Source organism: Passer domesticus, chromosome 7 (assembly GCF_036417665.1).
Source record: "Passer domesticus isolate bPasDom1 chromosome 7, bPasDom1.hap1, whole genome shotgun sequence".
Taxonomy (NCBI): Eukaryota; Metazoa; Chordata; class Aves; order Passeriformes; family Passeridae; genus Passer; species Passer domesticus.
Window position 1 is genome coordinate 12,006,499 of NC_087480.1, and position 24,199 is coordinate 12,030,697.

At 43.9% G+C, this 24,199-nt stretch overlaps 1 protein-coding gene across 5 annotated transcripts in view; it reads right to left on the reverse strand.

Annotated features, from left to right (window-relative positions):
• Positions 1–24,199, reverse strand: part of PASD1 (PAS domain containing repressor 1) — a 102,090-nt gene that overhangs the window by 17,865 nt on the left and 60,026 nt on the right. For 3 of the 5 annotated variants that reach the window (XM_064426892.1, XM_064426891.1, XM_064426894.1), the window contains exons 2-11: positions 13,906–13,997; positions 12,482–12,538; positions 10,982–11,136; positions 10,175–10,266; positions 8,344–8,433; positions 7,165–7,285; positions 5,381–5,494; positions 4,692–4,810; positions 3,894–3,976; positions 241–347 (exon numbers count right to left, since the gene is read on the reverse strand). In XM_064426892.1, coding sequence (XP_064282962.1) covers positions 241–347; positions 3,894–3,976; positions 4,692–4,810; positions 5,381–5,494; positions 7,165–7,285; positions 8,344–8,433; positions 10,175–10,266; positions 10,982–11,136; positions 12,482–12,513 — 913 coding nt within the window. In that variant the 5' untranslated portion in view covers positions 12,514–12,538; positions 13,906–13,997. Of the gene's footprint in view, positions 1–240; positions 348–3,893; positions 3,977–4,691; positions 4,811–5,380; positions 5,495–7,164; positions 7,286–8,343; positions 8,434–10,174; positions 10,267–10,981; positions 11,137–12,481; positions 12,539–12,631; positions 12,723–13,905; positions 13,998–16,100; positions 16,157–24,199 lie in introns of those variants that run through there. The other 2 variants (XM_064426893.1, XM_064426890.1) reach the window with 2 other exon arrangements.

The window sequence follows — 24,199 nt, forward strand, 5'->3', positions numbered from 1 at the left end:
ACCCTGAGACAGCCTGTGCTCAACAAGGTATCTGCCAATTTAGGAACCTGCACTAACAGCTCCTGATCTGAGGGAATTCTGCAGACTCCAACCCCCAGGTAAGCTGTGACAGTCTGTCATGGAAAGGGAGAGTTCCTGCATGTCCCTGAAGAAGAAGCCCTTTGCAATGACAGTAAAAGGTTTTGCACAAGTGACAAAGGAGATCAGAGACAGACACATTACAGAGGCAGGGCGACTTACAGTGTTCATGGCACCTAGCAAGCAGCTCCAGGTCATCTGCGTGGTAGTAATCATACCCTGACGTTCCCAGAACCTCAAAGGGTAAATATCCTATAATAGGTGGAGCCCTAGAAAGGAAGCAAAGGGCAGGGAGTGAGCACAAAAATTGACTCTTTGACATCCTGGCAGATAAGCTGTGATACCAGCAACAAACACCATCATTCACTTGGCAGGGAAATCTGGAGTGGGTTTTCATGTAGGCAGTGATGCATCTTCACATACAAACAAAAAAACCGACTGCGAGGGAGAGGTAAAAATTGAGAAAATGAAAAGGTGTGTGTTTACTGTTTCACAGCCTATTCATTATGTGGGTGTAGAGAAAGGCATGTACATATGTGAGTGACTCAATTCATTAAGGATGCTTGTGAGACAGCTTGAGAAATGCTATGGCTGATCCTGCACATAACAACTCGGAGCTAGAGTAAAATTATCCAGTAGGTTGGATGTAAGTGTCATCTGGGTAGTATCTGTGGAAGAGAGAATAAGTGGGAAGCTGCAGTGTGTGCCAGGACCAGCTTGGGAAAAAGTAATTGCTCCCCTGGAAAAGCTTGGGAAACTACAGCCAACAAAACTTTCTGTACTGGTAGTGCAGATAGCAATAGGCATGGGGCTGATTTAGGGCTGATTGTGCTTTGCTTGGTAGAGAAGGAATTGATGAAGTATTTAGATAGGCACATTGCAATGACTTACCTCACTATTCTGCTATGAATTCTAGATTTTCCTTTTTCTAGGCAAAACATGAGATTTTTTTAAGGCAGGTATCCTAACACAGCCTTCACCAGAGCCTGATAGCTTATGATTATGAAACAGCACTGAAATGTGGGGAAAAAACCACTGGTTTTGTCTCTGCTCCCTGTATCAGCACATCACTCTCCATCTGCCAGTGCTCAGGTACAACCCTGCCTGCACCAGCTCAGGCACTCAGGGAGGCAGGACCTGTGCTGAAGTGGCTGCAGGATGTGCTGTGACCACCTGCCAAGTTCAGTTTGTTTCTCAGGAATAGGGCAAAAGGGTAAATAACTCAAACTGGGGCAGGCTGAAGGTGATGGCGCCTATCAAACCTGCCTCTCCTGGTCAGCTGAGTGCTCTTAAGGAAGAAGGCCATAAAGTGGCCAAGACTATGAGGAAAAAGCTATTTTAGTGTATTACAAATGTATTTGGACGGATCAGTTCTGAGTTTCTTGGTTATTACTGTGTGAAATTCTCTCCTGGCTGAGCCAGCCAGCTCCACGTTTTCCCCCTTGAGAGACACATGGGCACAGGTTATCCATCCCCAGGGAGCCCAGGCAGGTCTGTAACCTCCCTCCCCCCCAGCCGTGGGCAGCCTGGCACCAGGGAATGGGGGGAGCAGGACTAAGAGCAGTCCCAGGGGGAGCAAGGTGTGCCAGGAGCTCCTGAGCCCCACACAAGGGCTCAGCTGGGAGAGCCAGGCCTCCCCTGGACAGCAAATCCCCTGGAACAGAATGTGCTGAGCCACAATACAGCTTTATTTATTTAAGTAACTTCTCATAGCACTCTGTTCCTTTTCCTCATGTGACCCAGATTTCTGTTAATGATGATAATATGTGTATTTATTAAAGTGTCCTTGCTGTCTCTTTGGCAGAATGCATCACTGTTTCTCCTACTTTTAATGACATGCTTATATTCAAGACAATAGTGTCTTTCAGATGCACATCAGATAAACATTTAAGCTGATCAGGAAAGTATTATGCTTTCCTGAATATCACCAGAGCTCTTCATAAAATAAAGAAACCACAAAATGCTCCTCATCTGTCATTTAACAGAAGATGCCTTGTGGAGCAATTTAAAAGTGTCTTGTTAGCTTAAGTTCCAGTCCTGAGATCTGCAGCTTGCTGTGCAAATGGGAATGCACAGTCTTTAGAGAGTCTTTTGGGTGCAGTCTTTTAATAAATGAAGGGAAAATAAGAACAGTACCACAGTGCAGAAGAGAAACAAATCATTATAAAAGCTGATAGGTTTCTCTTTCTCTACACATATTTACATAGAGACCCAGAATACATTTTTCCTATTTTTCTCATGTTTATCCACATCTATGGAACATTTTTATTGCATCTATCTTTACTCTGATTTGAATTGTGATCATGACAGCAAAGGTCCTGATTCCAGCTCTGCTGGGTGCCCTCTGCCCCTGCTGAAGGCACACCTCAGTGTCAGGCAGCCTGTGGTGATGCAGATCAGCAAGAAACAGCAACAATTCCCAGTGTCCTGCAGATTGTACTGGAGAGAGCTTGGAATCAGTGATTAAGTGAGACAACTTCCACAATCTCCTGCTCATTCTCGGGTCTGAGCTCACTGCTTGCATCTGGATCTGTCACAAACTCTGCCTCAGCATCTGCATCATCTTAATTTCCTCTCAGTAGCACTGGCTTCCTCTCTGGGAATATCAGTGGGACTGGAGTGTCTGCAAGCACCCAGCACAGAGATTCCTCTCTGAGTCATAACCCACATTCATCAAAAGACTCTTTGACAAATTTCAAAGTAGCTCCTACTCACCTTTTTCACAGGAGCTGCTGGGACACAGCCCTGTGGAAAAGCAGCTCACCTCATCAGTGACGTGAGGGGCTCAGGGCTCTTTTACAAACCTTAACATTAATCAGCTGATTCTAAACATGTGCTTTATCAGACAGGGCAATTAAAGTCTAACAAAGCTACTCCAGCAAGATCTCATCTGAATTAATAATTATCTGATAATAATTATCCCAAACCACACATAATCAACTGTAGGGGCGTTGCAGGGTCAGTTCCTCCATGCTTCAAGGTATGATGTGAGGCACACACCTTCTGTTCTATATAAATGAGAGTTATCACTCATTTTTATTTGCTCTCTCTCTTTCTCGCTCTAAATGTGGAGATGGTATTCAGATTTTTTCCTCACCAATATTTTTTTTCTTTAGAGCCTTATTTACTAGTCTTCTGTTTTTAGTAATGACTACTTCTGCACAGCTCACAAGAGGAGGGATAACAAAGAGAGTAGGATTTTGCAATGTGCTTATGCACATATGTCAAATACAGAGAAGTAAGAGAGTGAATAAAACCTTCCAGCTTCTTTTGAAGAAAATTAATCCTAAATTAAGCAGCTTAATAAACTGGTTCCAGTCTGTTTCATTCACCAAGCTGAATTCTAGCCCACCATATTGCATTGTCAAAGACTAATCTACAATTAAATAATAAAATCCACTGGTTTTTATTTTGGTTTTAGAAATTCTATAATTTCTCAAGGTGAAAAGTCAAAAGTTTATTGGCACAGCAAAAGATTTAGAAGGATTCCTGGAAACTGTAGTTGTAGAACAGAGGAGCTAAACCAATATGGGGAATGTACTGGGATCCACACTGCTCACTTTCAATGATTTATTATCTCAGTTAGGAGATAAACATTTTTCTAGACATTTTCCATGGTTTCTTACTTGCCTAAAATATGGAAAATAGTGAAGCATTTAAGGATGTCTAATAGCAAAGTTCAGAGTACTGCTACTTACTAAGTTTCATGTAATTGGAACTATTCCATTTGGGATCTCAGGCAATAGGTATACAAAGCTTTCTATTTTTAAACTACAGTTTATTTATTCTTCAGTGACTAAAACCAAATCTCTTACCTGTGGTCCAAGAATAAAAACTTCCATTCTAAACTATGCCTCGATGTAAATTCTTCACATGGCTCTTCAACATTGCAGAGCTCCTGCAAAAGAGTGCATACATTCACTCATTTAATTCTATGAAATGACAAAAGGAGCCTGCTATCAACACCTAGCATGCATCTTGTTGATATAATAAACCATAGCAAAATACAGTGCTTTTAAAGCACTTGACTTATTTTCCTCTAAGGAATGTGTAAGACTTGTTTATGAACTGATGCATGAACTGATGAAAAATGGCTGAATAGTTTACCTTGAGCTGAACTTCAGAGCTAGGATAAATAGCCAGAGTCTTGTCTTGCACTCTCTAGTCAAAATTCCCTATCTTTTTGCAAATACTGGTATTTGAATATGGATGACAGCTCCAGGTCCAGTCTCTAACTGAGCTGGTAATTCCCTCTTGAGCAAGCAGCACCCAGGGCTGTTATCCCTGCCATCAGTGCCATGGGATGTTTACAGACCAGCAGCAAGAGGCCATGACACACATTTTCTTCAATGTTTCAATATGCAGATCCTCACACAAAGGAGTGGTGGATGCACGTTTTTGAAGGCTGCAAATTCCCAGGTGGTGTAGCTGGTCACCTTGTCCTGGAGCTTCCCAGCAGACACCCCACCACAAAACCACCTCTTCACACAAGCAGCTCCTGCTTCATCCCTTATCTTTCCAAAACACATACTCCTGCCATCTCCTCTGCTGACGCTGTGCTGCTGTCCCTGCTGCTGGCAGGGGTGCCCAGGGGTGCTGCAGCTCGGGCTCACCTTCAGGAACTGCGGCGTGACCAGGCGCACGGTGGCTACCAGGCAGATCTGCTCCTCCGTGGCTGACCTGAAAGCCCGTGCAATAGCTGACTCAAAGCCATTACAGGAGGGTGTAGGCACTAGGAACAACCAGACAATTTATTTAAGAAGAAGAAGAGGTTTCTTCTCTGTTAAGGCAGGTAGAGTGACTGAGGAAACCCAGCAGCCAAGTCCTGCTGCCCACAGGGCGATGGCACACTGCTCCACGCTGGTGTTATCTGAAGCACAACCCTTCAGGCTCCACGTTAGACAGCTGCAGTCTCCTTGTCAGTCTTTCTCCAGGCCAACACTTGCAAGATTCAGGATTTTACAAGTACTTAATCTCTGTAAAGTGTTATTTCACTGCCACAAGTGAAACAGAATACCATATTTGACTGGTATTTGAATAAGTATGCTGCTTTACAATTGGCAGTGGGTCAAACAGATGCATTTTCAGTCTGGTATCAGCTTTAGGCACAACATGCAGGAGAGTGCACTCCTCGGATCAACAGACTCCCCACCATTTTTGTATGAAAAATATATCCAACTCATTCCATCCCTGACAATTATGGGGCATTTTCAGCAGAAATGGAGCCTTTAAGATGCTACAGGTCAAGATAATTTAAAGGAGAGAGGTGGAGAGACAAAGGTAGGCTGGAACAGTAACTTACCATGAGTAAAATATTTAAAATCCACTACAAATTTCACATATTCATACATCAGGGGTTCATTTGGATCTAAGCTGCCTCTTGCTAAATGGCAACAAAACTCTATTTGTTTTTCTGCTGAAATGAGAGAAAGAGAAGAAGACACAGACGATGTTATTAGACATCTGCACTTTAGCTCGCTCACATATTTAATTTATCAACCAAGTGGTATCTGAGCACACCCTGCTGTGAAGCTTCTGATGCCCAGAAGTAAATATATAACTACTAGGAGCAATTACCATCTGTTTCTGCTTAAGGAAATGTATTCCCACTCTTTTTGCCTGTCTTTGCAGTCACCCCAGTAAGCTGAGTGTGAAGCCCTGGCTGCAGCGGTCAGCAGGATTTTCCATGACTTCATGGATGCAGGATTTCATGCAGAGCAGTTACTGGTATTGCAGTACTCTGCTCTGGCACTGCTCAGTAGGACCAAAGGGCACTGAACTCACCCTAAGCCCGTCCATTAACAGTGGAGGGCACTGTGCCAAGCTCTAATCCAGTTTTCTGCCTCAAGTCTGAACTCTGTGGATTAGACCACACAGCCTTCAGCCTGAGGAAAACTACCCCAGGCAGAGCATCATCAGGGTGCTCAGAGATCATCAGGGTGCTCACAGCATCATCAGAGTGCTCAGAGCAGCATCAAGGTGCTGAGAGCACCATCAGGGTGTTCACAGCATCATCAGAGTGCTCAGAGCAGCATCAGGGTGCTGAGAGCACCATCAGGGTGCTGAAAGCACCATCAGGGTGCTCAGAGATCATCAGGGTGCTCAGAGCATCATCAGGCTGCTCAGAGCAGCATCAAGGTGCTGAGAGCACCATCAGGGTGCTCAGAGATCATCAGGGTGCTCAGAGCATCATCAGGCTGCTCAGAGCAGCATCAGGGTGCTGAAAGCACCATCAGGGTGTTCACAGCATCATCAGAGTGCTCAGAGCATCATCAGGCTGCTCAGAGCAGCATCAGGGTGCTGAAAGCACCATCAGGGTGTTCACAGCATCATCAGAGTGCTCAGAGCAGCATCAGGGTGCTGAGAGCACCATCAGGGTGCTGAAAGCACCATCAGGGTGCTCAGAGATCATCAGGGTGCTCAGAACATCATCAGGCTGCTCAGAGCAGCATCAGGGTGCTGAAAGCACCATCAGGGTGCTCAGCTCCCACTGGTGCTCATGGGGCAGCAGGGAGGGGAGCCCAGTGCTGGTTGGTGGCCTTGCCAAACCCATTGAGAAAGAGGTGGGGGCTCAGCACAGGCTGAAACATTAATTAATGAAACACAGGTGTTGGGAAGATGCCTGCTCTGGTTCTGGGGACATTTTCTGCAGGAAAGGGACATGGGACAGCAGCCAGCAGTACAGATCCAGACAGACTGCTCACATAGGAAGCCTTTGCTCCTCTTGTGTCCTGAGGCATGCAAGTTTCCTAAAGAATAACAGCTCTGCCAAAACTGTTTGGGATTTCTCCAAATTTTTTTTCCCTTGAGCCCTCACTCCTTTCTCAGGATTAGTCTAGCATCTCATCTGGGGAAAAGCATCTACCATCCAAGGGGCAAAGCAGATGGTAAAACAAAGACTGTCCTAATCAAAGAGCAACTACTGGGAGCACATAGGAACATTAGAGATGTGATTCACTAAAACCCACACATGCAGCAAAACAGAAGTGGCAGGCAGGAGCCAGCTGGAGAGCTCTGTGCAGACTTCCCTGGGAGCTGTTTACCTTTGGCAAACTTCTCTGACCGACAGACAAGAGCAGAGCTTACCATTTAGAAAATCAGCTGCAACAGGATCTGTCATGAGCACATGTGGAGAAAGTAGCTTGTACACCTCGCTCTGCTCCCCCTCAGGCAGAAAGTTTAATATATTTTGGTCCACCAAATCTGACTGATACAAAAGAATGCTTTGTCATGTTCAGCAGTACAGCCTGACACAACCACATGCCTTTTCACCCCTCAGCAGAGCACAGTCTGGTGCAGGTGCCTAAGACAAGGAAGCCCAGTCAATCTGCAGATGGATCTAGGGCAGAATGTAACCCTTAGACTATTTTACCCCAGGATCACTATCTAGTTGCAAAAGGTTGAATGAGTCCCAGAGGCTGCCCTTCAGTTCAGACAGATACAGGCTGGAGAAGAAGCCCTGGTACCACAGGAATATAACATGATGAGAAGTGAAACATTTTTCTTTGAAAGCACAACACAGAAGGAGAGCTTCTCCCTACATCCTCCATTTGTCCTCTAGGCTGAACATCTGGCAAAATCAGCTTGACCTGCAAGTGATTCAGTGCTCATCAACCCACGCATCCTGACTAAAGGGGTTCTACCAAAATGTCAGCACAGATTTGTTCTTTGCACACATGACATTCAGGTAACTGCGTGCTTAAATTTTCCCTCATATAGGGCATCCTTGGTGCTTCATGCTTGGCACCAGATAAAGAGAAAAATGTTTTTGAGGGGCCAAGCTGAAATTTCTGCACTTGACAACTAAATAGTTTGTAGAAATTCTCCCAGAACACTCTGAGGTCACACATTTGTTACTAAAGACTATGGGCTCAAAGTAGAAAAACCCAATGTCATTCAAAGAGCATAGATTCAGTTCTGAAATAATATTTACATTATCTAAGAAGAGCTCCAGCACTTATTTCACAATCATAAAATTTTCCATTAACCTGGTGGGTCAAACACCTCCCAGACCTTGAGATGGATAGCCAAGTGATAAGCTATGAGCACATTGATTTTGTACAGTTGGGGTTTTTTCCAAGCTAACTCATAGGCCCTGGGAGAGAAGCTGTTATTCACAGGAACCTGAGAAACTCCACAAGAATTTGTTAGTTGACCTCCCACCCACAGTCAGCTCCCTCTTTGGTTGGCCAAAATCAATCCCCAGCCCTGCACTGACTGATTTACACCAAGGAGGGAATGAGCCATTGCATGGTCAGAACTTACCGGTAAGTGTCCTAGCAGAGATGAAACACTATCAGATACATAAATAATAATCCCATCAGTGGTAAGAGCAATGAGAAAGCCATCTAGTGCCTAATGATAAGAGGCAGAAAAAAAAAAAGAAGAAAAAGAACAAAACCAAAACAGAATTATGCAATGGAAAAACTTAAAATATTTTAGACTCATTGATTCTTTAGTGATGCTTCTAACAGCTTAAACCTAGCAGAAATTAATCAAAGAAATGACAGTTCAATGTGGAAAAATAAAAATTACAGATGCTGTCTAATTCAACATTCTTTTTATATTCTTATTTTCTCATTCTCATTATTATTAAATTGACTTGTATTTTTCACCCAGTGAGTATTTATTTAACATGAAGTGAGACAGTGATGCTTAGAATTTCAACACCCACACAATCCTGCTGACTTCAGTCACTTCATTATGTGTCCTGAATTACACAATAGTTAGCAAACTCAGTGCGTAAGGAGATGTCAGATATCATCATGGCAAATCCAGCTTTGTGGATGGATAAGCAGAGACAGAAAAATTATACAATTATGTATTTTTAGCAGTTTATAGACAATATGAAAAGGATCTAAAGCCTTATTTATTTTGCTTAAAGCACTGATTTGTAAGGTTAGTGACAAAACAATTTTAAGGCTTGTTCTGTTTCCCCTTTCTCATTCACAGTGGTTTCTGTCCCAGAGTTAAACCTCTCTGTCCCTTTTAAGTTACTGCCTGTGCTCTTCCCCTTGGATATTGTGTTCTCCCTATTCTTCACAATATCTCCTTGTACCATTTATGCAGTGTCTGTCCTTATTCTTCCCTAGCATCAGGATCTGGGAGGTTTAATAGCTGGTCAGCACTGTGCACAAAGCCAGCTCTTCTAAAGACTCTGTTAGGCTGCTCTGCAGCTTGGCTACAGGGAGCCAAAGAAGCAGCCTTCACCATCTCCCCACCTCACTGACAGACCCTGCCTTTGCTCAAATTGAGTCCTCTCTGGAAAAACAACACTGATTTTAAGCAAACTGTTCAGTGGTGTCCCAGAGTCCAGCAAGGCAGCAGTTATTACAGGGCTTGCTCTCCCCCACCACTTCCAATCTAAGGGGGGACTTTGTTTTGATTCAGCTGGAGCAAGCTAGCTTGTTTGGCAAGAGAGAGCCCCAGAAAGAATGAACAGACTTTTCCAGAGAGGTGAGTCATGACATCCTGATGAAAAGGAATAACTAAGACAGAGCAGCACCTCCCAGCTCAGCCCAGCATACACCCTGATTTTGGTGGGGCAAAGAGCAGCAGCTGCCCACGCAGGGCAGGAGATGTCCCTGCAGCACAGACCCAGAGCCAGGGGAGAAATGTAGGTTTGGGGAATGTTTCTAGATCAGCAAAGCATTCTAGAGGTGGGAGTATAAGAGCTGTTTTCCTGAATGCACTTAAGGCAATTCAAGCAGAAGAGGCAGCACTCCCATCGAGAGGACAGCAGAGCAGGCAGCAGCTGCAGAGGCAGCACAGGCAGTGCTGCCTGGCTAATGGGACGTGGGAGGCACAGAGCTGCCCTGCTTTTTTCAGGTCCTTTCAAGTTTTTCCTAAAACTGCCAGCTCTAGCAGCTTTTCTGAGAAAAGGAAATTCTCTTTTTCCTCTGTCATCAGGCCAAATCAGTCCTGATTCCCAAACAAAAAGTCATTTGTCTTCAAGGGGAAACAATCTTATTTTTAATTCTGTGTCTGCAAAGCATTTAGCACAACATTGGGACCTACAGGTGAAAAAGAACTGTATATCCCTGAACTGCTCCACTGAACTGATTATCTCTCACTAATCTATTTAATTTCTTCTTACCTCTAACATCAACTGGGTGAACTCCTCGTTGCTAAGAAATGAAGGCTTCCAGTCTTGTCTAATCTGACAGGCTTCTGTCTGTGCTGTGATTTCTTAAAGAGAAAATATCAAAAAAGCAACATGAGTCATGCTACTTGGATATTTTTTTCATTTTCAAGTAACACTAGATTTCTTTAAAGAGGCTGTTAGAGGAATCATCCTCAGATCATTCTTCACACAAAGCCTTCTTGCATGCAACAGTGATTTTCCATGCTATCGTGATACAAATGCATTAGAAATCAAGAAAGGAAAATTGAGACATTTGAGGTGGCCTGAAGATAACCTTAAAAAATTAAGATCAATGGGCTAATTTTAGAGTAGTGGAGCATCCCTGTGAGCAAAGGGTGTCTGCAATTCTGGAGCTGTTTCACAAGCTGCTCCTGTGAGTGCCCAGGCAGCAGGACAGGTTTATCATCTCCTAATCCAAGAAAGCTGGGAAGATGGCATGGAACACTCTCTCCCCTGACTTTTGTAATGGGCGCTGTTCCTCAGCTTTTCTGTTTGGGAGTGCACAAAGCAGGCCAGGGGATGTGGAGGCCAGTGAGGGTAATGATGTATCCACAGCAAAAAGCACACAGCACTGCATCTTGTCAAAGCTGTGTTTAACTGGTCAGCACTGTATCCAGCCCTAGCCATCTCCTGCCTTATCCTGCCCCTCACCCAGGCTCATGTCCTGCCTGGGTGGCATCTGAGATGCTTGGGAAAAACAGTTTGCAATTCTGAGAGCAGCTGGCTGCTGGGCAGCTGTGGGCCAGCACCCTGCAGTACCTTTCTGCTTCTGTAGGAAGTCGATGGTCCTCTGCAGTATTGTGGACTTGTCCATCTTGAGAGGGTGGCCGTGGCCCTGCAGCATTGTGCAAAGCTCCTTGATGAGGACATTGAACTGGTCTCTCCTCTTCTTCTCAGATTTGTTGCGTGATGCCCTGGGTGACAAAAACATAAATGCCACTAAGCAGAATGAAGGACCTACAGCACAAACCAGGGTGAGGTGTCTACCCTGCCCCAGCAAAACACTTTGAATACAAGAATCTAAACTCTGCTGGGAATGTTTATTTGTTTAAAATTGGGCTTGCACACAAAGAGTTTGCTGTGCTTAGAGCCTTGTAGCAAGACTGAACTCACCAGCAGCAAGGAATACCTGGAGGTAACACATATTTGGGTTCATTTGGGAAAGATCATGTCCTGATATACATTTCATATATTTCATTTCCCACTGTTTCCAAAGCAGTGATAGTGAAGGTGTTGTGGGACAAATTCCTCCAGTAAGAGAGAAGTATGTTCATGCATATTCATGTTTTGCTCACTTAATTTTTATCAGTTAATTTTTATGAACTTTTGTTTTGCAGTTAGTACAAACACACATAAAGGTCAAAATGTGATGGATTTCTTTGATTTGCACTTGCAAAAGGAGCTTATCAAGAGACAGCACTGTGCAGAGGCAAATGAACTGCAGAATAAAATCTTGCATGTGGTCTTGAAAATTTACTGCTGTGATGTATGAAATTGGGAACATTGCGGGTCTGGGTGCAGAACTACAACTAGTTTTCAGTTCACAAATCAAGAATATTTATTAGGTTTTCCCTCTCCATTAAAAACAACAAAGGAGAAAGAAAATCCATTTAGTTCCTTCCAACATGTTCTTTCCAGCGCACATATCTGGGATAACACTTTTCACACAACCTCTTCCAGTAGTAATTAATTTGCTTTACAAGTGTATTCCTGATGATGCATACTTCCTGTGATCCAGACTGAGAGTGGTATGCAGAAAGCATTTCCCTTCATATTCAGGTTGGCATTTGGATGTTCTCAGATCCAGCACTCATGTTCACAGCCATCTCTGTTTTGGCACTGGTGTCCAATGCCTGAACAGAGCTGAGCCAAGTGCTTCCCTGACAGGAGACTAACTCAGGCCTGTGCTGAAGCAGGACTGCTAAGGGAACTCTACCCCAGCTGGGCAGTACTGCTTGATGCCAATAAAATCTTGAAGCAGGTCAGGAATCCTGCTTCAAGATAATAAACAGCCATGGGATAGCACGAGATCCTGAGGACACAGCAGTGTAATTTAAGGACCACTCAGCCAGATAACCCATTTGGTTAGGGGTGGACAAAACTTGTAAGAAGCCTGAAGGGTGACTTAAATTATGCTGCTTGTGGTCAGCTATACACAGCCTGTAAACTGTGTGGGAGCTTTGCCTCTGACAGTGGGGTTAAGTTCATTGTCAAGCACAGGACAACACAGCTCTCCTCCAGGAGTGCACTCTGTCATACCTCTTTGCCCTGTCCTTCTCATCTTCATCCATCAGTTCGTTTACACAACACAGGGCTCTGCAAGGAAAAGACAGAAGCACTTACTGAGACAAATTCCCTGTCTTGTTCAGAATGTCAAAACATGGAGCATAGTGGTTTGTACTTAAAGACCTCCTGGATGTTTCAATCTTCCCTTTCCCAAATTCCATTCTTGGTATGTATTTCCTTGCTTGTTCAGTCAGCTACTGAGGCATGAGAAGTGACACTGCTGCTACATGCCCAAACATGCACCTACAAAGATTTTAAAGGGAAAGATCTAAAAGCCAGCAGCCCCTCAGCCTGCCTTTGTCCTGCTCTCTGAGCCAGGGTAGGGAATCCTGCTGAAGCAACAATCTCTGCACAGGAATCAGCATCTTCCTGGCAAATGCAAGAGCAAAAAACAGAGAAATCTGACCTGGTGTCTGCAGCAGGCAGCACCACAGCTGGTGCTGTTCTGGGCAATCACACAGGTTACTGGCTGATTTTAATCACTGCCCACCCCGCTTGAAACACACCTGAGATTTCTCTTCCATGGAAAGACATAGGAGAAAGAAACTGTGCTAATCCCTTAAAGGATTTGTGTTAGGCAACAGCAGCATATTATCAGGATATCTAAGAGATTATATGATAGACAGGTTCATCCAGAGCATCCTGCAGCCAATGACTGCTGCTTGCACTGGTGGACTTCTCCCACATCATCTGAGCTCTGTCCTGGGATTCATACCCAAGGCTTCCATTTAAAATATCCTCACCTGGCACTAACTAGGGAAGGAAAATAGTTGGCAATAACTCCCAGTAAGGACACAGTACTCTCAAGCCCCATTAAATGATGGCAAATTCAACACAAGGGTAACTTCTTCACTGGTGACTTGCTTTCTGTGACTCAGGTGGGCTGAGTCAGAGAGCCAGGCAGGTGCAGGTGAGACAGCTGCTGTCACTCCACACCACATTGCCCAGTTCAGCCTTGCTGGATTGCACCCCTTCAGACCCCTCCAAAGAGGCAATCACACCCATCCCCACCATCAGATCCCATCTGCCCCCATCTCCACTGAGCACTTTCCCTGAAAACACCCCATGCTGCCCTGAACTCAAGGGGCATTCTCAATAAGTACATCCAAAAGATTTTCTCTGTTTAGAGACTACTCCAAGCACAAACAAGTTGGTAGCTATAAAAATAACACAAAACAGAACCACCCACAATTGTCAGGAAGTCAAGGATGCTGCTCACAGCAAGAGCTACAAAATTTTATCCTTCCTTCCGTGCTCCAGGGCAAGGATCTCCCTCCCTGCAGATGACCTGGGCAGAAGATACTGTGTGAATTCTTCTGTTATGAATGCACTCCACAGAGAGGGAGTGGTTCTCACTGCTTGAGTCACCAAAATCTACAAGCCAAATTAGAAATTACCTGTTCTATTCCTCAGATTCATCAGTCCAGACTGACAGAGTGGGATTAGCACTTCTTATCACCATGTAAATAGAGATGGAGAAAAATTAATCCTGGAAGGAAAAGCAAGTCCAGTTAAAACACAGTTGCAGGTAAGACAGCCTAGTCAGCTGCAGTCACTTCAAGCTGAGAAAAGTCTACCACCACAAATTAGAACCTTGCTTAAATATGACTAATGAAAGCTCAGCAAAGCAATGGGAGTTGGACCAAGTTCTTGGGCTCCTGGCTCCGTGGGCACCACCTACTGCCACAGAAGCCACCTGGGAAGGCCAATGTGACCTCTCATGTCCAAAAAGCTGCGTGACCCAGCAGGGTGCGAGAATGGCCCTACTGGCTTGGGGCCACTGAGGAGCAACTGGAGTTCTTCCAAAGTGGGACAGCTTACCTGGTGTGCTGTGAAAAAGAGAAGTATGACCTGTACCTCATCTATCAAAGCTTGCAACCAAAACCTCCTTCAAGACAAACATGACCAGCAAAGTCAGCACAAGCCACAACCACCCACCTGAGAATGGACGCAAGGCCTCCCTTTGATACTTTATACTGATGAGACACAAAATCTAGGGAAAATATCATGTAACTCCTGACACCCCAGTGAAGCTGCAACTGGAAACAACACCTGCATAGCGAACTTAAACTCAGTGGATCTGCTGTGTCTCTGTTCTCACAGCAGTGCTACCCCAGTCATGCTTTACTCCAGTTCCAAGGGAGCATGTGATCTTATTTGTTACCCTATTGAGCTGAGGCTCTTATCCCTGCTGCTCATCCCTCAGTGCTGCTCTATCAAAATCACTCAGTTGTTTCTTCTCTAGAAGAATGTCTCCTACAGAAGATTTGGTGACTGTGGATAAGTTCAGAGATACACAGGTATAAAGAAAAGTATTTTCAAAGCAATGGGTTACATTATGAAAAAATGCTTGTGGATACATACAAAGATATTTAAAAATTTTTCAGGGAATGTTCTTTGTGTGCAGACTTGACCATGCAAAAATTCAGCTAAAGAAAAGGATTTTTCCCAAGCTTGGAGCACAAAGCATTATTTTATAGAAACTGTATTTTATGGAAACTTTGCCCACAGGTTGTCTAACAGCTGGAAGCTCCCAGGAAGCCTGGTGGGTTTTCTGCCTCATTAGAATGGTTGGCCTCCCACCCAGCAGGAACAGCAGCAAGTTGAGGGAACTCTTGGTCACCAAGAGTGTCAGCTGTACAGCCAATGCCCTCTGAGCCCCAGCTGTGAAATGAATCCTGGGTTCTCCAGTCTCCAGGAGGAGCTATCACTGTGCTGCAGCCCCCCAGATGTGGGCTGCCAGGGACAGAGGAATGAGGCTTCCCAATGCACGTGAGCAATGCTCTCAGCCAACACCAGACCTGGAGGAGCTCACAGAATAAATGGCCATGAAAGAATTCAGAGGCCCAAGCACACAGAGCAGCTTTTTGCATGATGCAGCAGGACGGTGAGCAAGAAAAAGTCTTAGCAGAAGACACCTAAGGACAAAATAATCTTAACTGGATTAAGCACTTCAGGACTGCATTTAGCTAAGTGCTTTTTGTCTTGTTATAAGACAGAGCTAAATATAGTAACCAGAATACTTAAGAATAGTTTCATAATGGTTGTATACATTCCTCAGCCAGCTAAGACACTTAGCACTACTGACAGCACTATGTCTGCAGGTTAAGAGTATTTTAAATAGATCCAGATAGAATCTCTTTGACCTTAACTGCATTAACCAGAGGGATCAAAATTTATTTATTGCCTCCTGAAAATCCCCTTCTGTAACACTTTGAGAGAGAGATTCCTGAACTCTGTGGGCAGGTAGAGAGGAAACTTGTCAGTGCTGCTGGCATTGTTTCCCACCCCACCTGCAACAGGTGAGGATCAGCTTTCTCACAAAGCAATGCACATCCATCACTGCTCAATGCCCCCTGTAAAGGGAAATTATTTTTTTCTTCCTTTGTACAGGGAGTCTCAAAAACCACTCACAGTGTTTTAAGGGTACATTATATTTCAGACTTTTCAAATATCACAGCATTTGAAGTTGTTTCCAGGGTTACAGAAAGGGTAATGTAGCCAAATGACAGCCTTAACAAGACAAATGGACTTTGCAGTCAACAACTACTAGTTAAAGCATTATTCCATGCTATCTGCTATATTCTGGCACCTTTTTTACTGAAGAGAGAATGGCAGAGGGAATTTTCTGTTTTGTAGAACTATCTGACTCCAGGAGCTATCCAAAACTGCAAACCTGTGAGTAAAGAAAATGTTTATTTATTGACTTGCTGCAAACCATCAAAATATTAATATTACCTTAGGATAATCTTAATGGAATAGTCAGACTTGTGTTCTGAAACCAGCAGTTCCTATGAACACCTCATTATAGGCAAAATTTTAGTTATTTGGTTATGTCACTCACGGCAAGGCAAATATATTTCTATGAGACATGCTGCCCATTTCTTTGTGATCAGCAATGAATAAAGCTTTCATCCATCACCTAAAAGTCCCTGAACCCAGATGATTTGATTGCTTTTCCCAGCTATAACAACTGGTCTAATGAAAAACATTCTCTATGCATAGAAGCTTTGTTCTGCTGGTATTTGAGTTTTCATAGAATTTTGTATTAAAGTAACATACAGCAGTTAGGAAGTCTTCAAATCTATACCATAGGAAAAACTTTAATTATGGAAATGTGCTATGCTAATAATTTTCACAGACTTTGCATGCAATGAATTCATCAGAGAGCCCTCAATTACAAGATGCAGCACTTTGTGGCACGATGCAGTCACAAATAAGAGAGATAATGCATTCTCCAGCAATCTGATTTACATGTCAGTATGCCAACATTTCATTATTCTTAAGGCAACAGGAGGGCACGACTGTGGTTGGCAGCAAAACAGCTGATTTCATTTTTAAAAGGCAGCATTTAACCTCTTCAGTAAAGTGCTGGTTCAACTACAAGATGCTTATGTGGATGGCATTTGAAAAACCAAACAGTGTGGCTGGATCCCCATGGTGGCTCAGCACAGGAAGGATCAGCATCTCTGCTGATGCCCAGCAGCCCTGAAGTCCTGGTGCTGTGCCACCCTCCCCGTGCTCCCAGCCCTCCTCCTGTCACACAGAGGCAGATGTTACAGATGTTTGTCCCAGCACGTGGGCGAGAGCAGCTCGGCACAGCTGTGGCACTGCCCTCTGCCAGAGCAGCCCACAGGGCACAGCTCACCACTGCTGTGCCACAGCCCAGCATGAGGCACCTCGCAGAAACACAGAGACTGAACCAGGCCTGGCAAAGGAGTTGCATATCTGTGTTATTTGATCTGCTTGCTTAAATTTTTCTGCCTCTACTTCACCCTCTCCCTTTCTTGCCATGCCTTGCCTTCTGCTGTTCTTCACTCTTCTCTGCCCTTCCCTCACTTGTCCCCTGTACTTAACATCCACTGGATAACAATTCAGAGAATTGGATCTCTTTTGAATATGGCTTCTTTCCATCTTGATGTTTCTTATACCACCTGCCTTCATCTTTCCATTGCTTTTCCTTCTCCATGTTCCTCACTTTCTCCTTCTCAAAAGAGAAAAAGTGCACAATGATCTCAGTTTTGACAATCACCCAGCCATTTCACTTGGGAACCTGGAACCTCAGAACCAGGTCTGAGGCACACATGCCTGACAGGTCCATTTTAGGGACACTGCCTGAGGAATCAAGCTGCTGGGGATCTACTGGGCTTTGGCTCCAGTGACTCCAGGGTCCAGCTCCAGCAGCACTGGGTGCTGCCCTGCCTGACAGCTCCCAGTCCCAGCTTCAGCCCTCTCTGGAGGAACTGGGATCTCCCTCAGGTCAGTGGTAGAGCTGTGCAGCCCCCAGCTTTACACAAACACCACTGCACACCCCAGGGTGGCTGGGGAAGTGCTCCAGCACACCCTGCAGCTCCCTGGGGCTGCTGTGCCTGCACCTGTATTCCCACAGCATCTGTGTCTGCTGGAACCTGGGTGATGCTGGTCAGTGGGGCAGGGTGTCACTGTGAGACACAAATAACACGATGCAGATATGCTGCTGTTTTTAAGGTAAAAAAAGGGGAAGTTTATTTTTTGACTCTAATATTTATAGATTTTTAAAAGTGACAGTGGATTGGAGGGTTTCTGAAAGTGCCACCTCTCCAATGACACTGGACAAACTAACAGTTTATTAAATTTGTCTTCTTTTATAAAAGAATGTAAAACAATAAGTTATTTACTTAAAGTGTGTGAGAAAGTGTGTTATAAGAATGTAAACATTAAAAAGTTTAAAAAATCTTAAAAAATCAGAGTAACAGGAGGGAACCAAATGTTCTGTGCTTCCTCTGTGTTAACGTGCCAGAAGTGGACGTTTTTGTGCTACCATTGTAACTGCTGCATCCCAATGCACTCACTTATCTACAGCATGCTCTCCCCTGGTTTATTGAGCTCTAAATTTAGCTTGTTACCTGTGACATATTTATGACTACGTTCATTACAGCAGTAACAGCTTCAGACACAACCTAAAAGTGTCCAAAGAAAATGGATTATACAAAACAGTTACACCATAAAAAAGGCTGTAATGGAACACTGTGATTCAGCACAAAAGTGAAATGAAAGATACAGGCAGGAACAATGGTGGTGTGCTCGTTTTTTTTTTTTTTTTTTCTTTTTTTTTTCTTTTTTTTTTCTTTTTTTTTTCTTTTTTTTCTGGTTGTTGTTTTTGGGTTTTGTGGGGTTTTTTTTTGTTTTGTTTTGTTTTGTTCTTGTTTTTAACCAATATATGGTGCTTCTGCAAAACAACAGGCAGAAAAGGATTAAAAACTAACAGCTACTTGAAAAGAAAAGATGATTACTGGAACACTTTGTTCTCTAGGATTTTTGTCAGATCCTGGAGAAAACAGCTATCCAAGTTTCCTCTGTTCTAGCAAATTGCTGAACCTTGCAGGGTAAAGATACAACATTGTGGAGTATTATTCAAAATGTCTCTGGGGTTTCTGTAACAAGAAGAACATGCATCTAATTAATTCTACCAATTTGTCTAATGGCCCCTTAAAATTCCCAAAACATGGCAAAAAGCAGAATGCTGATTCACAACCCTAAGAAACAGAAAACTGTACTTTTAGCACAAGCAAAATAATATTTCTTCTGCAGTCTTGGGTGGATACCTGTGTTTATTAGTTGCCATTCAGTTACTACAGGAAAGGTAAATAAATGTGTGTTGTGATATGAAATGATGATATCCAACCTATAAACAATTCTTTACCATACCTGACTCGGACAAAGAGCCAAATAATCCTCAAATAATAACATGACTCTCCCTCGTGTAGGATGAGAACAAATATAGTTGTTCACAGTCAATTCTTCAGCAGCAGTTGAGATTGTGTATTTTCAGGGTAAGAATATTGAAAGTGAATGGTCAAAAGTCTTTTGAACAGAATGCTCTCCAAAACTTCCATCTCTTAAAGCTCTGTTTCTGTTTCTGGCTGATCCAAATGATGCAAATGCATGTGTGTGGGGGTGAGTGCATAAACACATATTTTACTTCAGAGCAATTTGCAAAAAAGTACCGAGAGCAATTTCTAGCCAGGAAAGCAGTGGTGACATTCAGGGTGATCCTGCAGTGCTCACCTCCTGATCCTGGGAGTTTAGAACCACTGCTGCTGGGTGCATGGGAGGGGAGGTGAGCAGGGAGCCCTTACTCCTGCCTCAGGTCACTTCCTACCACATTCACTTTTCTGGCAAATCACAAAGGGGTGGGGGGTGTGGGAAGGTTAACCCAATAAATATCAGCAATGGAAACAGTGACTTAACAAGCTAAAATAATTCCTCCCAAAGGTATTGATTCTCCAGCTTGAAAAAATTACACCATCTGATCACAAACCTGGTGTTGAAATTCTGGCTCATGTCAGGGTTCCATTCAGAAGAGTTTTAACACTATCAGAGCCAACCAGCAAAGGTCAGTTGTAAAAGAAGCCAGCACTCTGCTCTGTTGGCAGGGTTATCTTCTGCAGAACTGCCTGCCAAGCTGGTGCTGGGCACCCTGACCCCTCCTGCTCCATTTTCTGGGAGTGCCAGCTGGAGCAGGGAGCAGGGATCACCAGACTCCCTGGGAGGTGCTGTGCATTACTCCCACCAAGAGGACACAGCTCACATCAGCTGCACTGGTGGCATTAACTCAGGTCATGGGTCCTTTTTCAGCTTTGGATTTTGTTTTGGCAACAAGGCAGGTATGAGGACAAACATGTCAAAGCTGCCTGTTTGGATGCATCACCCTGAAATCCTCTTGTAATTCCTCTTCTATTTACTATGGGTGAAACTCATCCTAAGCAGAGAGCTACATGAAGTCTATGTGTCATTAAACTGCCAACCTTTATGCCTTGAGCTCTCCCTGTCCACAGAATAAATGTAATCATTAGACAGCAAAGAAAAATCAGTGATTTAATTAAACTAAATACCTTCTCCTCTACTATTCTGAGTAAGAGAACACTCCCAGCAACTGCCAGTTCATTGAAAGATGCAATAATAGCATTCATGTCCTTAGCTGCTCTCTTTTTCCCCTCAAAAATAGATGTTTTGCATTGTGTTTTCTTTGCCTTTTTCTATCTTGTATATAAAATGCATTTCAGATGCTTGAGGATGGTACAGATAAGGAGATGAGCACTTGTGCTTTGTGTTTGCTTGTGCTGGAGGTTGAACTCTTATTGCAAAAATAAAATGTAAGGCCTGAGGGGCTGCTTGCTCTGCACAGTGAAAGCAGGAGCCTCCAGCTGGGTCAGAAGTGGCTCCTAGGTGGTTTCAGGACCACACTGCAGAAGTGCTCTGCTCCAGTGGGGCAAAACCACTGTGTATGACTTGGCTTCATGATGCATCTACTCCCAGTCTGCAGGACCAGCAGATGGTAGGAGCTGCTTGTGGGCTGGAGGATTTTCTTTCCAAAGTGTCTTCTGCCTACAAGCATTACCCCCTGGCCATTGCTCTACAAGTGTGCTTCAGCTCATTTTAAAGGCTGGCAGCAGCCACAGGATGCAGCCATGGAGGTGATGCCCTCACCACCCCTGACAGCAGAAGAGTCTATCAGCTCCCAGTCCAGCTCAGGAGAGGAGTTTGATGCTGCCAGGGCTCTCCCACTGAGCAGATGTTCAGCAGAACTGCTCCACACCTGCACAAAGGTCTGCCCCTCTCTGGCACGCTCAGACTGACTGTGTGGGACACCAACCAGAGTCTGCTAGCAGCACACAGCTTGCTACCCCTGACCAGTGCTATGGCTCTGGATCCCCTCCAGGAAAGGGCAGTCCAGCTGCTCCTCTGCTGCTGCTGGGAGCAGGGGAGGGCAGCTGGATGGGCTGGATGCTGCACAGTCACTCTGCAGACAGCCAGCAACACTGCCCCATCATTTCTGCACTTCCTTAGATCTGCCTGGTCCTCTGCACAGTCTTGGGAGCCCTGCCAGGGGAACTCTAGGCTAAAGTTTGGTTCTTGTTCAGCATCCTTTGATTTCTACTGAACAATGTTTTCTGACACGTTGCAAGCAGCTTGCTGCCATCCTTTCTGCTGTCTAGTGCTTTTACCTCAGCAAGTCTCAGCACACTCTACAAACAAAGTTATCCATCCTTGTTGTACAAATGAGGAAACAGGGGCACACATTTTCCTTCTGTCTCCTTTTTACAAGTGTCCCAGTTTTGGGAAGCTGAATTTGAAACAGTGAATGCAGTTACAGCCAAATTTTCAGAAATGCTGAAATCCAGCATAAGCACCTACAAATACTAAACATTTTGGAAAAACTCAACCTAAATCACTGACCCAAGGTCATGCAGCAGAGTTAAGAAGTGAATCCAGATGTCCTGATGATTAGCTCTGTCTACTGGCATTCAGTCAAGTCCTCCCTCCTAAAATAAGCTTCCTGAAGCATCTAAGACTATAGTCTTAGAACTCCCCTAAACACCCAGCACTGGTAAGATCTGATTTTCAAATGAAGAAGCAGGGGGAAAAACCCCAGTTTGTTATTTTCTTCTCAAGTGATCACTGAATGACCAATGAAAGGGCAGCTCAGAGTCATTTGATCTCAAACTTCTTCCTATAAATAAAAAAGGGAAGATTCTTCTCCCTTTTCAAACAACATGAAGAAAAAATGTTCTGCCTCATTAATTCTAGACCTGAGTAATTAAATCTGCTCTCTGTTGCAATCTGTTTCCTATGTGTATCACCAACCTGGAATTTCTGGAACTCAATACATAAGGAAGCCATTCAATAAAAGGAAATACTATGACAAAGGGATTAGAGATAGGTCTGAACCAGACTGAAAGACTCCCTATATCAGAGAAGAATCCAGTTCCTTATCCAGAGTTCAGCTTTTCGACCAGTATTTCAAACCAAACACTGCAAAAACAATGGACTTCCCAGAGCCAGACCACCTCTCACCTCTGGTTCAGGGGCAGAAGAAAAGAGGCAACAAGCTGAGGAGACCTGTGTGGTATTGCAGCAGAAGTGGAACTGCACTACTTGTCTGTACAGCTTAACTGCGCAGCAGAATAGAATAAAACAGAATATTTCAGTTGGAAGGGACCTACAATGACCAGCTAGTCCTCTGCCTGACCACTTCAGGGCTGACCAAAAGTTAAAGTGTGGTATTATGGGCATTGCCCAAAAGCCTCCAAGGCTTGGGAAATTGACAATTACTCTCTAGGAAGCCTGTTTCGGTTTTTGACCACCCTCTCCTTCAAGAAAGGCTTCCCAATGTCCAGTTTATGTAAAAGACCTGTGAGAAAAGTATAAAGAGCTTTAGTAGTTAAAATTCAAAGTCTTCCCTGCAAGCTCACTTATATCTACTTATCCATTAAATGAATATCAAAGGATTCACTGCAGCTGAGCTAACTGACCTCATTTTCCATCTCTGGCTTCATGAATTCAAGTTCAAGCATAAGAAACATCCTTACCCTCTTGGTGTGTTTAATTCTAGAGCATTTCAGGTATAATCTGCACCTAAATCAAAAGCCATTTAAACAAAGCCCTTAGATTTCAAAATTTGTCTTATCCTCATTTGGCTCCCAGAATTTCAGCTGCTTTCCTTAAATGATCTGCTCACATCTGTGCTCCAGCTGAGCCATGTTCATGCCCCACTGACCTGACCACTGCCATCGCTGTAATCTTGCAGCTGACAATAACCAGCAATGCACTCAGTCCCTGTAAGCATCAAGAGCCTTTCAAGAAGGAGGAGGCGGAGAAGAGCCAGCCTTTATATAACAGGGAAAAATCAGGATTTCACAGAAAAAACATTGTTCAGCTAAGGTGAGTAATGGGAGCTGCACGCCTGAAGTGCCCTGGTCCAGCTCCCCTGGGCAGCGTGGTTTGGAGGTGTCAGCATCTTGCAGGATTACTCTCTGCAATGGCAGCTGGCAGATATTTTTCTAGCAGAGAGCACAGCAACATGGTTCACACTCATTTGGTTCTCTTTGCTGCTGCTCCTATTCAAACTCGGCTAAGCTGATCAAGTTGTTTCTTGGCCTGTGCCTTACAGCTGAGTGAGTAAACACCTTTCATAATGCCTGAGCCCACTTCTTTCAAGTGCATGATTAAGGGCTGGACTTGAGCATTATTGTGAGAAAACCTACTACATTACTCACAATTCCCAAAATCACTCACAGGGGTCTTGAAGTGGCACTTTACACCCAGTGCTTTACTCCTTGCATCACAAATACCATAATAGTATATATAAATATTATATATATATATATATACAAAAATATTATAATAATGTCACAAAGGGGCACAAACACCAAATATCCATCTGTGTTTCAGCTGCTGTAGAGAACGGCTTTTTGAGCTGAGAATAGCCCATAATGGCACCACTTAGAAACTATGATGCAAAATATTTTCTGTGGCTACCAGACCTCCTCCACAGATGTCTCTTCTTGTTTACTATGAAGAAGACAGATGATAAATATAGTCAGCAAATGTATTTTGGACAAAGTCATACTTATTTGTAGTATTTGCATTAAATAACACTAGAAGACTTATGCAGCAGAAAGGATGTTGGCCCAACTGTAATTCCTTCTCTGGTTCACCAAGGTTGAACTATTGAAGTTTACAAGTATTTTTTTAGGAAGAATTGTTGCTGCTTATGCTGGTATTGCTAATAATATAACTGATCTTGGTAATAATATAACTGGGGTATTTTCTCCTTTTTTGAAAACACCCCCACACGCTTCTTTTCTCTGAGGCACTTTTAACTTCACATCCAATATTCTCTTTTGCATTATCTTGCCCACATCACTT